The 14,257-nt window shown below is 40.4% G+C and overlaps 1 protein-coding gene across 1 annotated transcript in view; it reads left to right on the forward strand.

The window, feature by feature from the left end:
- The window catches only part of SRGAP2 (SLIT-ROBO Rho GTPase activating protein 2), a 110,317-nt gene that overhangs the window by 55,991 nt on the left and 40,069 nt on the right, over positions 1-14,257 (forward strand). The window contains exons 5-7 of the mRNA XM_075174480.1: positions 7,222-7,284; positions 11,016-11,231; positions 12,146-12,274. Coding sequence (XP_075030581.1) covers positions 7,222-7,284; positions 11,016-11,231; positions 12,146-12,274 — 408 coding nt within the window. The remainder of the gene's footprint in view (positions 1-7,221; positions 7,285-11,015; positions 11,232-12,145; positions 12,275-14,257) is intronic.

Genomic DNA, 14,257 nt, shown 5'->3' on the forward strand with positions numbered 1-14,257 from the left:
TGGATCATTAAACTGGAAACTGATGATCTATCACCCAAAATATGCATGTATATTGTATGACATAGATTTTGTTTTCCTAGCTTTTCTTTAAATTCTGGAGAGTTTGAAGCTTTAAAAGAAGTTTTACAGAATTCCTGTTCTGTCAGGCCATGTGATAAATGGCCAAGCACTTTATCCATGAAAGTTGTGAGAGAAATGTGCATAAAACTTGCACAGGCTACAGCTAGGTTAGAGGCTTCATTGAGAGTACATCCTTGTAGAATAAGGGGTACATTTATAACAAATACAAACAATTATAACAAACTGATGGTGATGATGGAGTACTTCTGTACAGTGAAGCTACTTGATTGTTTAGATGAGAACATGAAGGTGATAAATCATATTTGCTACTGCATGCAAATGAATTAAAGGCAGGCCTGTTTAAAAGAAAAAAAAAGAGCATTATCAAGAATCTACCTATAAAGAATTCTGAACTTTAAATAGCAAATTCTATTTCAGTGCTACATGTATGATCTTGGAAAATTTTACCTGGCAAGCCTTCTCTTTAACAAACTTTGTAAGTAGATGTTAACTAATGCGTAATAAATACCCTGTATTGTAACCTTGATTTAGACAGGAATAAAAAGGATCTTGCACTTCTGCAAATTTCCTCACTGGTCTCAGCAAGTGGTCTCAATCCACTTGCCTCCCAGCTCCCACTGTTGATTCGAAAAACATGAGAACATTTTATGTTTGTTTTCCACCTATGTATATTTAATTATTCCTTTTTAAAAGATGTAGAGAAATGGTCTTGTTAGAGAGCTGTTTTCAGAATCAGCAGATTTGGGTTCCAGTTCCAGCCCTGTCACTAGCTGACATAATTTTAGGCAACATATTAGATAAAATCTCTTATCTCAATGTGTTACGCATTCATCCACCAATGGTTTCTGAGTGCTTCCTTGCTGTTGTTGAGTTTATACAGAAAGCATCTCGTGAACTTCACGGTATGTTTGTTTTGAAGCCGTACCATCTTTCTATCAGATTTGGAACTGCGTTACTGAGGCTTGAGATCCGGGGCATAAAATGTTGACAGCATTCCTTAGCTCTCATATTTATTATCCCCCCTAAATATTTTGAAGCTGAAGTCGTTAATGTTTGGTGGAATGCGGAACAGCCAAGCGAGTGCTGCAGTAGATCCCAAAAACATCTTGATTAAATTAGAGGGGAGGTGGAGGGGAGGAGGGCTGGAACAAAGAGGCCGTTGAGAAGCTGGCACGGCGTACTGGGAATTTATGTTCCAGAGAGGGGTGGCAGCAACCTACAGCTCTGCACATGGTGCATATACACCCTGTTGTAACAAAGGAGTATGTGTGCATGTGTGAGCGTGTATGTGTATGCATGTGCACGCACGCATGCTTAGGGCAGCTTCTTTTGCTTTCTTGTTTTGGGCTGAAGAAAAGGCTTGAGAAAGGCAGCTGGCGAGAAAAATATTGAGGTTGCAAGTTAGCACTCCTGGGCAACAGTTACTGTTGTCACCTTGCTGAAATAACTTTCTTGTTCTCTTGGGTGCTGTTGATAATTTTCCTGATTTGCAGAGAAAAGGAAGCCTGTGTTTATCACTGATCAGCGCGTACCTTTGCAGCAGCACAGGTGAGGTTGTGCTGGCGCCCTGCTCTCCCCCTTCCCCAGCCTCAGGCGTGCGGTGGGCTCCCATGCTCTGCCATCTTCCAAGAGCACTAATGATGCATATCAAACTAGATAATCTCCCAGATCAAGAGGACAAGTGTTTAGCCCTGATGGGATAAGAAAGAGACAAGGTTTGTGGGGACACCCCCTCCCCACATACACACACAGTTTATTATTGGAGCCAATTAGATAAGATTTTGTTGCACAAGCCTTTCCTCAGGCTTTTTAAAGGATGTACAGATAGACTCTAGTTGCAGGTACAGCCAGGAATAGATAATAATAAAATTTATCAGATTTTCTTTTGCTTTTGTTTATTGCTTTTTCCTGGAAGATTGTTTACAAAATGAATCATTCTAAACTCTGTCTGCCTTTGAAAAACATTATATAGAATTTGATGTTGAAATAGAAATTGATATCTGGAGACGTTTGCAACTGCGGAGACTATGTTGTTGTTTTTCCTTGGCATGCATTTTATTTGTAATTCCACGCCACATTCTAGCATGATCTTGAAATCTCTTATGCCTGTATGGCAATGGTTAAGATCAGCAAACTTTAATCTGGATGCACTTTGAACTCCATGGGACCCCAGAAAAGTTCTCTTTGTGCATCGGGTCCACCAGCCTCTACAACACTTGAGCAACAGCTTTTTTGCTAATGTCTAAGGCATTTTCTTTCGACTTTCCCAAGCTAACTGTTCTGCTTCCTCCAATGTATTTTCATTTATCAGGGTCAGCTAGCTCAGCTTTTTTCCTAAACCTTTTTTTTTGGTGAAATCAGTACGGGGAGCAGCATTACATTAACAGTGTTCATCATATAGCTCTTGTTTTCATGACACCTGTGATCTATCTTACCTTCATCTTAATGTAAGGTTTTTTCCAGTCCAGCAATCTGGCAGTTTCTTTCTTGAGAGCTCATTTGGAAGCACAAAGAGTTTTGTGTTTTGACAATTTGGCACTTACACTTCTTCTTTTCTTCTTCAACCTGAATATGCATTAAAATATTCATTTTAATCTATTTCGCATAATTGATGCTTCAGCAGTTTGTACAGTGAATGAGCAATTTTATGCAAGAAATTAGCAAATGGGCTGAAAAGAGCTGGGTGAAAGGCAGATGATTGGTCCAGTCCAGGCAGTTTAACCAGCACAGTGAAGCGTGCTGCTGAAAAGCTCCGTCTGTGTGAAAAGTTCAGCGCTCAGGGCATTTAAAACAGACCCAGCCAGTCACTTTCATTAATCATCTCCAATGTTGAGAAAAAGGCAGTCATAAAATCTTTGCGACCCATATCACTGCAGTGATAAGCAGCAGCTTCAGCTTTTTTTCTGCTTTCAGAGATGGAAAAAATGTAGATCTTGTTTCTGCAAACTCTCTTGGAGATTGGGAATCACCAACTTTTTTCTTTTCTTTAAATTAAAGACTCCTCAGAAAAAGCAGGATGCTCCCCTTTGTCAGCATTTGCGTCAGACCCTTGTTTTTGCAGTAGCACATCTGGCCACCTGGGGAGCAGGTTTAGGAACATGGGACTGGAACGTATGAAAATGCAGAGGACCTGACCTTGGATGCTTCTGCTTGTACGTCCCATTGCGCTGCCAACAGTGCGATGCCAGGCTGGTCTGAATGGGTCACAACATACATAAACAGTCTATAATAAAACATCTATCATCTCAGAAACACAGTAAACTTTGAGCACTGCTGAACTGGATGGTATTCAAAAAAGGATAATTTAAAATTAAATTATTTAAATTGAATTAGATAATCTTTCTCTTTTTGCTTTTTAATTTATCAGTATGGTTTTTTTTCCTCATGGCTTAACGCTATCTTGAGTTCTTAGCCAGAAATGCTGGTGTAAGTGTGGGTTTGTCTGCATTACCTCTTTATCTTTTTCTTTTCCTGAACTTTGTAGGCATAAATAATCTTGAACCTATCAAATTTGCTTGACCCAGTAGATATTATATACTTATAACATGCAGAGCATGAAGGTTCAATCAGGCAAACACTGCCTTAGTAGGTAGTGAATGAGTAAAATCTGAATAAAGTTATTCTTGTTACATGTAGTAGTAGATGCATTTGCACTTTCTAATTAGTGGGAAAATGTGGAGAAAACATAGTTATTAGATTATGAGTATTTAAGCCTGCCTGTTTTTTTGTGAATAGAAATGTTAGTGTAGAGAAAAAAGACATCTGATCTCTTCCTTGGCTTCTCCAATTAGTCACCTGGATGTCTTTTATTAAAAAAATCTCAGAAAAAGTGGAATTCGGTGTGCTTTATCTCTTTCCTGCACCTCAGAATGATTAAAGCTATGAAATTACAGACAGGGATTTGAAAACGTTAAAGCTTGCACTGCAAGAGCTAAGACTGCATTTCTGCGATTTCTGTCATTAAATGCTAGTAACTGTTGGGATTTTTTCTGGTTAAACATTTTATAGGAGCAAAGCTGTTGAAGCTGGCTGGCTCCCGTGCAGCCCGAGCAGAGACGTCATTAGTGAATGTCACTTGGAGATGGATCCGTCCTTTCCATCCGGATAGTGTGTGTGGTCAGGTTTTTTGTTTTTGACAAGGTAACAAATCCCAGTGTGTCTGTCTGCTCCCATCTCTCCGACCGTTGGAGGAGATGCTACAACGAAAACGTTGGGGATAGACCTCATCCCCGTAGCTTTTCCCTGCGCTCTCTGGAGCTGCTGGTACGATTCCTTGCCTTCCACCAGACAGGGAGAAACATTATGTCCGATGGCTGACAAAGGCAGCTCTGTTTTATACTTCTCTCCCCACCCCCATTTCCCGCTCTCTGGTACCCAGCTTATGAGGTTGACTCGAAGGCCTCTTCCTCCTGTGGTGGGCTGTACCACGCTTCATGTAAGAAATAATTGCCCGTTATCCGTAAGTTTGGGTTTTTTGAGGGAGCTTTCCCTTTCAATTGTGTTTTTGGCCCAATATATGGCTTTATAAATAGTTGATGATTGATCTCTCCCATTTCCCCTCCTCTTCCTTGTTTTCACCTTAAAGGGTGCATTGCATAATGCTCTGAACCCAGCAGCTCTGGTATTTTTGTAATATGTGGCAATCTCGGCTGCTTGCTACGAGGCTGGGATGATAACTAGCTCCGCCTCGGAATGGGTATGGATTTTCCTGGAATTTCAAAGGGATGATCAGGCGTGATAATGTGCGACACAGAACAGGGTTGAAGCAGTAAGTTAAAACCATTTCAGCAGCCTGTTCAGGTGAACAGGATAACAGTTGGGACATCACTTCTTGGAGTCTGCAGCGGAAGACTGGAAACATCTGTTTGGGTCTAACTGTAACTATTGGCTTTATTCTCTTTCAATAACTGTAGGCTGAAAGATGTAAATTGTATTACAAATACAGAGATTTTTCTTGATCATTTATACTCCTGCGATAGAAAAAGCGGATTTGTTAAGGTTTGTGTGCATGGCAGCGTTGTGCTGTGGCAGCTGGAGATGGCGAGGCTGGAGTGTGCGGCTGCACCTTCGCTTTGCTTTGCAAGGTGTGTCAGCAAATGCTGGCTCAATGTGCTTTTTGATGCGTCTGAATTTCTCAGCTTTTCTCATGGAAGCTCTTCAGAATGCGAACAGTGTCAGATTTAGCGTGAAATCCTGTCTCTAACGAAGTGAAGGTTAATTGTACCATTGTTAAGTTGCTTCGCTCTCCTTTGCATACAAGCTATATGGCATGCAGAAATGCCTCTTCAAAGAGGGCTTTGCACACAGAGGTACTGTCCGTCGGTAATTATGGATGCGCATCTTTGGACATTCCAGTGTTTTTATTAAAAACCCAGAAGCTTATCTGTTCCTATATTTAGCTAAAGCCAAATGTGTGCCAGCACTGGCTCTTCATGCAGTAGTTGAGTCCAATTGCACACAACATAGAAGTGCTGGCTGCTCGTTACCTAGCAGGGAATTTAAATAAGTAAATATATTTTTAAAATCTGACACTCAGCTGCAGGCTAGTTTGGGTGTCAGCTAATTTTGACAACCAATCATGTCTATCTGCACCTTTTTTTTGTTTTCATTCTACTGTTTTAGTGAAGGAAACAAGTTCATGAGTCATATAGCCTTAGGTTTAACTAGGCAGCAGACTAATGGAAGTGTCCCCCAGGACAGAATGATTTGTATTGATATGGTTAAATTGTATTGTAATCCTTGTAGTTTTTTTTTTTTTTTAAAAAAAAAAAAGCCAATTACTTTGTCTATTGAGGTAAATCCTATATTGATTTAAAATTAGAATGGAAGTGGGAATGTAAAGCCCTGTCAGATTAATGTGGGTTGTTTTTTTTTTCCAATGTTGATGTGGTGGTTCTTTTTGTGATGAAATACAGAAGTGAAGGAACATTTGCCAGAGGAGGCTGGAGGGTGTAGCGGGCTATTTTGATGTTTGTGGAAGAAGAGGTAAACTTTTGGTAAATCTCATGGAGACTTAAAGGAGAGATTGTGCATCTGAAAGCATGTACTCTTTTTTTGTTTGTTTTTTAAACTCTGGCTTTATCATACAAAACTAAAAAAATAAATACATTGACATTAACATTGTGCTCAAAAACAGACTGCGGCTCTGTGTGGTCTTTCAAATACAGTCAGCACAAACTCTAGTTGGATCAAAGCATCTCCTGCAGTACCAACAGGCAAAAAGACCTGCTGTCGAGCACATCTCCCTGCTCCTCCAAACCTCTCTGTGACAAACACTGCTTCTTCAGCAAGCACTCCAGTATCCAAAAGTATCCAAGAGTGACTGTTGCCCTAGTGAATCTGGGAAATAGATAATAACCTGTGCACAAGGCTTATCAAGTGAGAGCTGGCAGACACTGCGATAAGGTTTCCCTCCTGGATCTGTCTCCATAAGTTGTAACACCTTGCCAGACCCCATCTGAGCAACCTCGTTTCCTCAAGAATTGTTATGATGGGGTGGAACTGGCAACTCGTGATGTGCCTGTGGTCGAGGGAAAAGGAATACGGATAGGAGGGGCTGGCAGGCAGTACCGAAGGGCTGGGAGTGAGATGTAAGGTCAAAGGGAAGAGCAGCAGAACTGCCTAGAGAGATGGGAGTGTGAAGGAGGTGGTGGCCCACTGTCATCGCAGCCTCGGAGTCTGGCTTTGTCAAAGAGGTACCTTACATCAGCAAAATTGAAGTATTACCTGTTTTGTCATATGATGTTCAATAAAGGAAAATCATTCCTGTTGGCTTTCTTATCCTGCATTTCTTCAGCTTCCATACCAAGCTGTCCTATATTCATATTCTTACTTGATCCTGCTAAAATGGGCAAATCTGTGTGTTTCCAGGCTTGTAATGTTGAAAATCCCACGTTTTCTGGAAATTTCCCTGTCTCCATACTGTAAGGCTTTTCTCACTGTGCTTATATAACATTTCAGTTTGTTAATACTGTTTGTGCAATTTGACCAGCTGCTCTGGGCTGAGCAGCTATTGGATTTGCTAGCATAAATAGCGGTGCTTAATTGAGCCTAAATTATTTGTAGATGCGGAGCATGCTCACTTCCTCCGCCTTTTTACCGTCTTCCCCAATTAACTTTCATTTCTCTGTTTTGTTGCAGAGCAAGGAAGTGGGATTGCAGCTCCAGGAAGACTTGATGAAGGTCTTGAATGAACTCTATACGGTAAATCAAACTGACTTCTTGGCATCTGCAATTTCCATCTCCATTTCAGGCAGAAGGAAGAAGTATTTGACTTCTCCCAGCCTGCTCTTACAGCAGAGACTGAGCACCAAGACTGATAAATGTCTGCAGTCTTTGCAGTTTGAGGCAGCTTGTGTTCACCAGTCTATAGAGCACCATAAATCTTTTTGACTCTATCCTTACGTTGTTCCAGCTCTGTAAGTGTTGGCTCCACTTCTCAAAGATCTCACCTTGGCACACACCTGCTACTAGCTGCAGTGTTGGTTTTAAAAAGAGTAAGAGATATTAGAATCATTTCCAAATGCGCTAAAGATCTTCAATCCGTGGTTTTGTGTGGTCTGAGCATACAAAAGGCAGCATACAGCTTCAGCGGGGGGACCTACTGTGTTTATTTGTTCCTCAACTCTTTCAGCAAAACAGCTCCCTTTAGAGTAATAGTCTTCCATCTGTGCTTTTTGCTTCTCAGTATATCCATTGGAGACACCAAGAAAGAGGCATTGCCTCGGGAAGGAGAAGGAATGTGTTCATAAAAGTTCATATGCTGCTTGGGGATTTTTCTCCTTACGTAGATGAATGGAAAAGCTTGTTGTTTGATTAAATTTTTGCTTTCTGCAGCTGTTACTGAGCTAGTTCTTGTTTTAAAAGCAGAACCTACACACGGTTTTGTTGCTCAAAATGTCTTTTCTTTTGTCCTCCCCTAATGATATATTGGGTCATTACACTGAGGTACATGTTACCACCTTCATTCTTTCAAAAGATGATCCAGGGATATTTCTCGAGCCATGGTATATCAATCTTGTGATGAAATTCGGTATTAATATCAATGCTAGCATATGGGGGGGTGTCCCTGAAACTTCCCGTATCAACAAAAGGTATAGAAGGAAATTGCTTCATTAAAGCATCGACGCCAAATATTCAGACTAATCTTTTAGGAAAAAAGAGAACTTAGGAGTAGGAAAAGGGAATTCATTACGCACCAGTGTTCTTGCTGCTGAAGTGGCAGTTGAAGAGGTGAGACTGTGAATCCAGTTTATGATTTTCCTCCTCTTCTGCGTTAGAGTGTTTAGCATTACTGAGTCTTTTCTGTGGGCAAAGAGGGTTTGTGTTCCTCGACAGGAAAGCCAAGAACGAGCAGTACGGTGGGAGCTGAAGGCGTTTTGAAGCTGACCTGTGTTCGATGTACTGTCGCTGTAGTTGTTAGTACAGTCTTGGTTTACGATAGTATGAGCAAACTGCATTGTGCTCATGTTCCTGAAAGGCAGAGAATTTACTTTGGGTATGAAGGTGGCTTTGTAAATGTAGCAGTGCCTTTGTGAATGTCATCAGTGCTGCCTACTCTAGAAATTATTTTTTATTTGAGGGCACAATCTGATTCAACGTTTCAGTCATGTACTTGGATGGGATCCTAAGGAAGAATATAGAGCTGTCTCTAAACACAGGCTTTTAGGAACTGAGATTTATTTCTAATCCAAGTTCACATGGCATTTAAGTTGATAAGGTGACTGGTTAGTGGATTTTACATAGACATAAGTAATAATTTCTGCATGCCAGGCTCTGACAGATCATTGAGCCAAATACTGAGTCCTGATAATTTCTCTATCACTGGAAGGAAGATCTTCCAGAATTCAGTCTTTGATAACCAAAGCTGGGGTATTAACTTTTTTAATGTCAGCTCTAGGAATCTGGTATCTATTTATTCATTCCTTCTGCTGTAAAATTTTAAATTGTCCCTTCACCAGAAAATTTCTTTTCCTTTGAAAAAGCCGTTTCTGCTCATCATATTAAAAGATATTTCTTGCTGGACTCAATTTAATCACTGGTGGAATTGCTTTCATTGGTACTTTAAGAAGTACTTCCACAAACCAACCTCTTGTTCTGCTGGGTATTTAAAGGATTGACAGTATTCATGTTTTCAGGCACAATGCATGTCCATGAAAATGGACAAAGTCTTTAGTTTCCCTGCACGGATGAAATCCAGAGGCTTGTTACTTGTAAGTTTTTGTCCTGAATTGTCCTGTGCAATCCGTCCTTGACTGTGCTGTTGCCCTCAGCAGGCACTAGTGAGTCAACAGTAACCCCGTCACCAAACACAGGGCAGGCAGAGCTTGTGGTTGCCAATGTGGCACTGTCAGCAGGATAAGATCATCAAAATTGTGATTTCTTTTTCTGCTTCTCTTGCTTTCTGCCGGTTCCACTTTCAGTGATAGAGGAAAAGAAACTACTTTGCATCTATTATTATAAATGCCTGCTTTATAGTCTAAGCGTATGCAGGAGCTGAAAGGGTGTGTGTGTGTAAATTATTCAGAAAGTCTCTCTTTAATACTGGCTGCGTTCACATTCTCTTTCATGTTTAAATACAACATCTCTTTGTATCTGAGAACCTTTGCTGATCACTGCATAAAGAGAGAGCATGCATTCTACTTATGTAAAATTATGTTATGGTTCAAACTAAGGTGAAATAGGTATAAATGGGTTTTCATCTAAAATGAATCAAACGATTTGCAAGTGGAAACTTTAATAATTCTGGAATGACACTATTGGGGTGTCTTTATGCAACTTTGCATTTTTTTGGCCCCTATCAAAATTATATCATAATAATGTTTGCTTTGGTGAATTGAATTGCTTTGCAATCATGGATAAAAAAAGCTAGTTTATATATTATGCCCTTTGTTTTTTTGGTTCTGTTTTCTGAACACAAAGCTAGACATGAATAGCCTGTGAAACAAATGGGGTTTTTTTGTGACTTTGGGGGATATTTATCTATACTTACTTATAAAAAATGTGCTATAATAAAGGTTGTCTGTATAGTACGGGGTCCAGGTCTCCCTGAGCGAAAGAACCACACTCTTTTATTAATATTTTTATTACATAAGGTGAACAGAGGTGTTTTTACACATCAGATTTGATTTAAACAAATCGAACCTGAGTTGCTTTTGCAGCCATTGTGTTCAGACTATTGATTTGCATATAGTTCCTCGAGACTTGTGATGTTTAAAGGACTGATTCATCCAGATGAAAGACTGATAGGCATCCCTTCTGAAACCTTACCTGCTGATGAAAAGCTATCATTTTCCAACATTGGCATATAATTTTCTTTGAATAGTAAGGAGGCTGGATTTAGTCTGTATCTTTTTTTGGTTTTTTATGACTCCTTTATTGGGTTGTACAAGAAGGCGCATGCCAAAGTTAAACAAAGAAGCAGCTGCAAAATAATCCATTTTGATTTCAGATTCATTTCGAGACCCATTTTCATTTGTGCATCTTCTGTCATGCTTTTTTGAGATGTGAAATTTCCCTGAGTATTTTGCTTGTGTAGGTATTTCTAACTCCCAGCTAGCAACCAGACTTGCTGGTCACTGTCCAAATGCCTTTGCTTAGTTAGTATGATATCTTGCATTTAATATGAACATGATGGACAGCTATTATGAAATAGTTATGTTAAAGAAACGTACAGTTTTGGGGAGTGCACCGGCCAAATTTAAAAAAAACAAAACAAAACAAAAGGTGTTGCAGCTTGTGACTTCTTTCTTAGGATTTTTTCCTCCCTCCTAGCCTGTGAGCTTTCCAGATATGTGTATAACTGTTCTCCCTGAGACTTGGTCATACAGATAAAGTAAGGCAAAACATGCCTAGTTTGTTGGTAGGTAAGCCCATTTCTTCTTCAGCAAATCAAACTGTGGTGCTCTCTGACTGTTGTGTATCATTTTCTGCAGGTTATGAAAACCTACCATATGTACAACGCTGACAGCATTAGTGCTCAGAGCAAACTGAAAGAGGCAGAGAAGCAGGAAGAAAAGCAGATTGGGAAGTCGGTGAAACAAGAGGAGAAGCAGACGCCACGCTCCCCTGACTCAACTTCCAACGTCAAGTTTGAAGAAAAACATGTTCGACGAAGCTCTGTCAAAAAAATAGAGAAAATGAAGGAGAAGGTACTTCCATAGCACTGCTATTGCCTGTGTAGAGTGCTTGAGGAGGGGGCCTTGCGGTAGTTCAGCACAGGAGCTACTGAGTTCCATCCTTCGTGACATTCAAATGCAAGTCTCAGTTTTTGTACAAGTTTCAAACATTCAGATTTAGGAAAGGCAAAAGCTAGCACCAGGTTTCTTTTAGGACAATCAGATATGCATTTTATATTATCCCGGATTATACAGGCGTGGCACAGAAAGCTAAAACGAGGTTGAAGTATGAAGGTAACAACTGCCTTCTTGGAAGTCACGGTTAACATATTTTTTTCTTGTACAGAGTACAAGATTTTTGTTTACCATTTCATGCCAGCTTAGGATCTGCTCTGTGCTACAGGGAGACATGCAATCGCAAACTGACTTCATGGGCAGAACCAGTTGCCTTAGCAATCAGTCAATCACTTAAGTAGTTCAGCGCTAAGATTCAAGCCAATAGAAGGTGAAGAGTTATTTTTGGATTGATTTAGGCTCTGAAAGGACCAAGTTTAGGTCTAATTTCTGCTGGAAGAGGTGGAGTGCCTGCTGCAGCCCTCAGACTACCCCTATGGGCTTCTAGCAGCCACTCCGGTAGTGCTGGAGCTGGGCCATAACCTCATAAACCCACCTTGTTCCTTCATTCTTCCCTTAATCTGCCCCAACTTGCGGTCTGTTTTAAGAGAAGACTTTAAATGCAAAGCTGTCTAGTATAGTAATGCTTAAAAACATCTAAATAATTAATCTAAATTCTAAGTCTTTGAGTCTTGATAAAACTGGAATCCAAATGAACAAAAACTGTGTGAGCAGGGTAAGGTTTGTTCAGTATATTCTGGTGTTACTAAGAATGCTATTACTCCTGCTGCACCTGTTTTTAAAATATATTCTGGTTTTGGTTTCTCTTCTAGCGCCAAGCAAAGTACACAGAAAATAGACTGAAGGCTATTAAGGCAAGAAACGAGTATCTGCTAGCTTTGGAAGCCACCAATGCATCTGTATTCAAGTATTACATTCATGACCTGTCTGATCTCATTGATGTAAGTGCTGCTGCTTGGATGCCTGCAATGAATATCATTGCCATTAACCCTCATATGTGCCGCCTCCTTCAACATCTTATATACCAGCAGAACTGGTAACCTCTGTACAGCTGTGGAATGATGGTCTTGGATGGGCAGCTTAGAGGGTAACAATAGGTGTGATAATTGGTCATTAAGCTGTTAAGTGAGCTTTTCTTAGATGGCTAACTTGGTTAACAGGTAGAAGCTTGCACAAGAAACCTGGCATTGAGATGTGTAGAAGGAGGAGTTGCTTAGTTAAAATGAAACTCAGCTTCAGTATCACACTGTTGCTTGACATTTTCTATTTACTGTTTTAAGCAAACCTGCAAGATTGTAACTCAGAAGCACATTTAAAAAAAGAAGGTTAACTGTAGAAACAGTGTACTGGCTGGTAAAAGAAATCGAGGACAGAAGCATTTTCGAAAGCTGCTTTTAACTTGTTTTGAAAAATTCCATATATTTCAAGGCTAATGCTTTCTCTAGCATATTTCACAAGAGGCACGAACCTCCCTGCTTTTTAAACCTTCCATTCTCTGATGCCCTGACCCACCAGCTCTACAGCAACTTGATGCATTTCTTCTGTCATTGGGATTGCAGAGCACTTTCAGTCCGGTTCTGAAAGGTGTCAGAGGTGTGTCAACAGTGATGGAGGTTCCACTGCTTTCCACTCCGCCACCTCTCTGTCTGCGCAAAGAAACGAAGAAGTGAACTGGCTATAGCAACCAGTCCCCCCTTTCCTTAGACTGCTCTCTGCAGAAACTGGGTAATGGAGCAGAAGGTGGAGGGAGCTCGTTCCCCAGCTGCCTGCAAGCTCTCTGTTCTGCAGCTGAATGATGCCCCCGATATTCAGGGGGCATCAATTCTGCTTTTAGTAAAATGCACAACAAAAAAACCCAAATCTCTCCTCTTTGAAAACTCAGAAAAGCCAGTTAGGAATCCTGAGATTTTTCACAAATACGTAACTACCCACCTGCAGAACTAGAGTACCGAATGCACCAAACGTGTTGTGTCTCGGTCACTGACTGTTGCTTGATATTATTCTGCTTGCCAAGGACAGCCCGCTGCCGCCACTGTCAGAAACACTCAACTGCAAAGCCTGAAGGGAACTTTCTTTGAGGGAGAGGGGGAGTAATGAACAGAAGTGTCTCCAGACACAGGCAATAAAGAGCACTCAGATCACTATTAATTAGTCAGCTATTACAATACCTAGCAGTATATGTAATACATTTATTCAGCTGATCGTAAAATCTCATGAAGTGCAGTTCTGCTAGGTATTTATTTAAACTTGTCCTTTGGAGGTCGGGATTGTCAGTGCTAGGTGGTTTTGAAAAATACTGTTATTTTGAAATGTCACGTTTTGCAAAATTGCTGTACTAAGAGACATGTTTGGTTTATACCTGCTGCCTGTTTAGGAGACCTTTTTTGGTTAACATTTGCTCAACTTGAACTGTGCCATCTTGTTTTTTTAACAAATGATAACTTTCTGTATATTTTTATATTGAAACGTACAAGATAGGGATTCATTTCACTGACATCAGCGTAATTCAATTGTCTTAATTTTTTCTTTTAAAATCCTATCTATAAGTCTCCCCCAAATACTGCAAATGTGCTTGGTTCAGTTGTCTGCTAACAGACTGTTCTTAGTACATTTTCATGAGTCATATATAGTAAAGAATCCATTTGGATTTCATAAATCCGTAACAATTTTTAAGCAGAGACCTGAGATCTTTTAAGTAGTACATTGACAAATGTAGGTTATCCAGCTTTGAAGGAAGTGCTCCGCTCACTAGATAGTCTCAGCCGTCTCTGGGGCATGGTAGGTGCAAGACAAGAAGCCAAGCTTCTGCAGTACGTGGATTTGACACTTCCTAGAGAGGAGCCATCGTGACTCTGGGTGAGCCCGTGCCCATGTTAACCCCTTTGTGTTCCTTGAAGCATTCAGTTTAACACTACATTGCAAGT

The sequence above is a fragment of the Calonectris borealis genome, chromosome 26 (assembly GCF_964195595.1).
Source record: "Calonectris borealis chromosome 26, bCalBor7.hap1.2, whole genome shotgun sequence".
Classification (NCBI taxonomy): domain Eukaryota; kingdom Metazoa; phylum Chordata; class Aves; order Procellariiformes; family Procellariidae; genus Calonectris; species Calonectris borealis.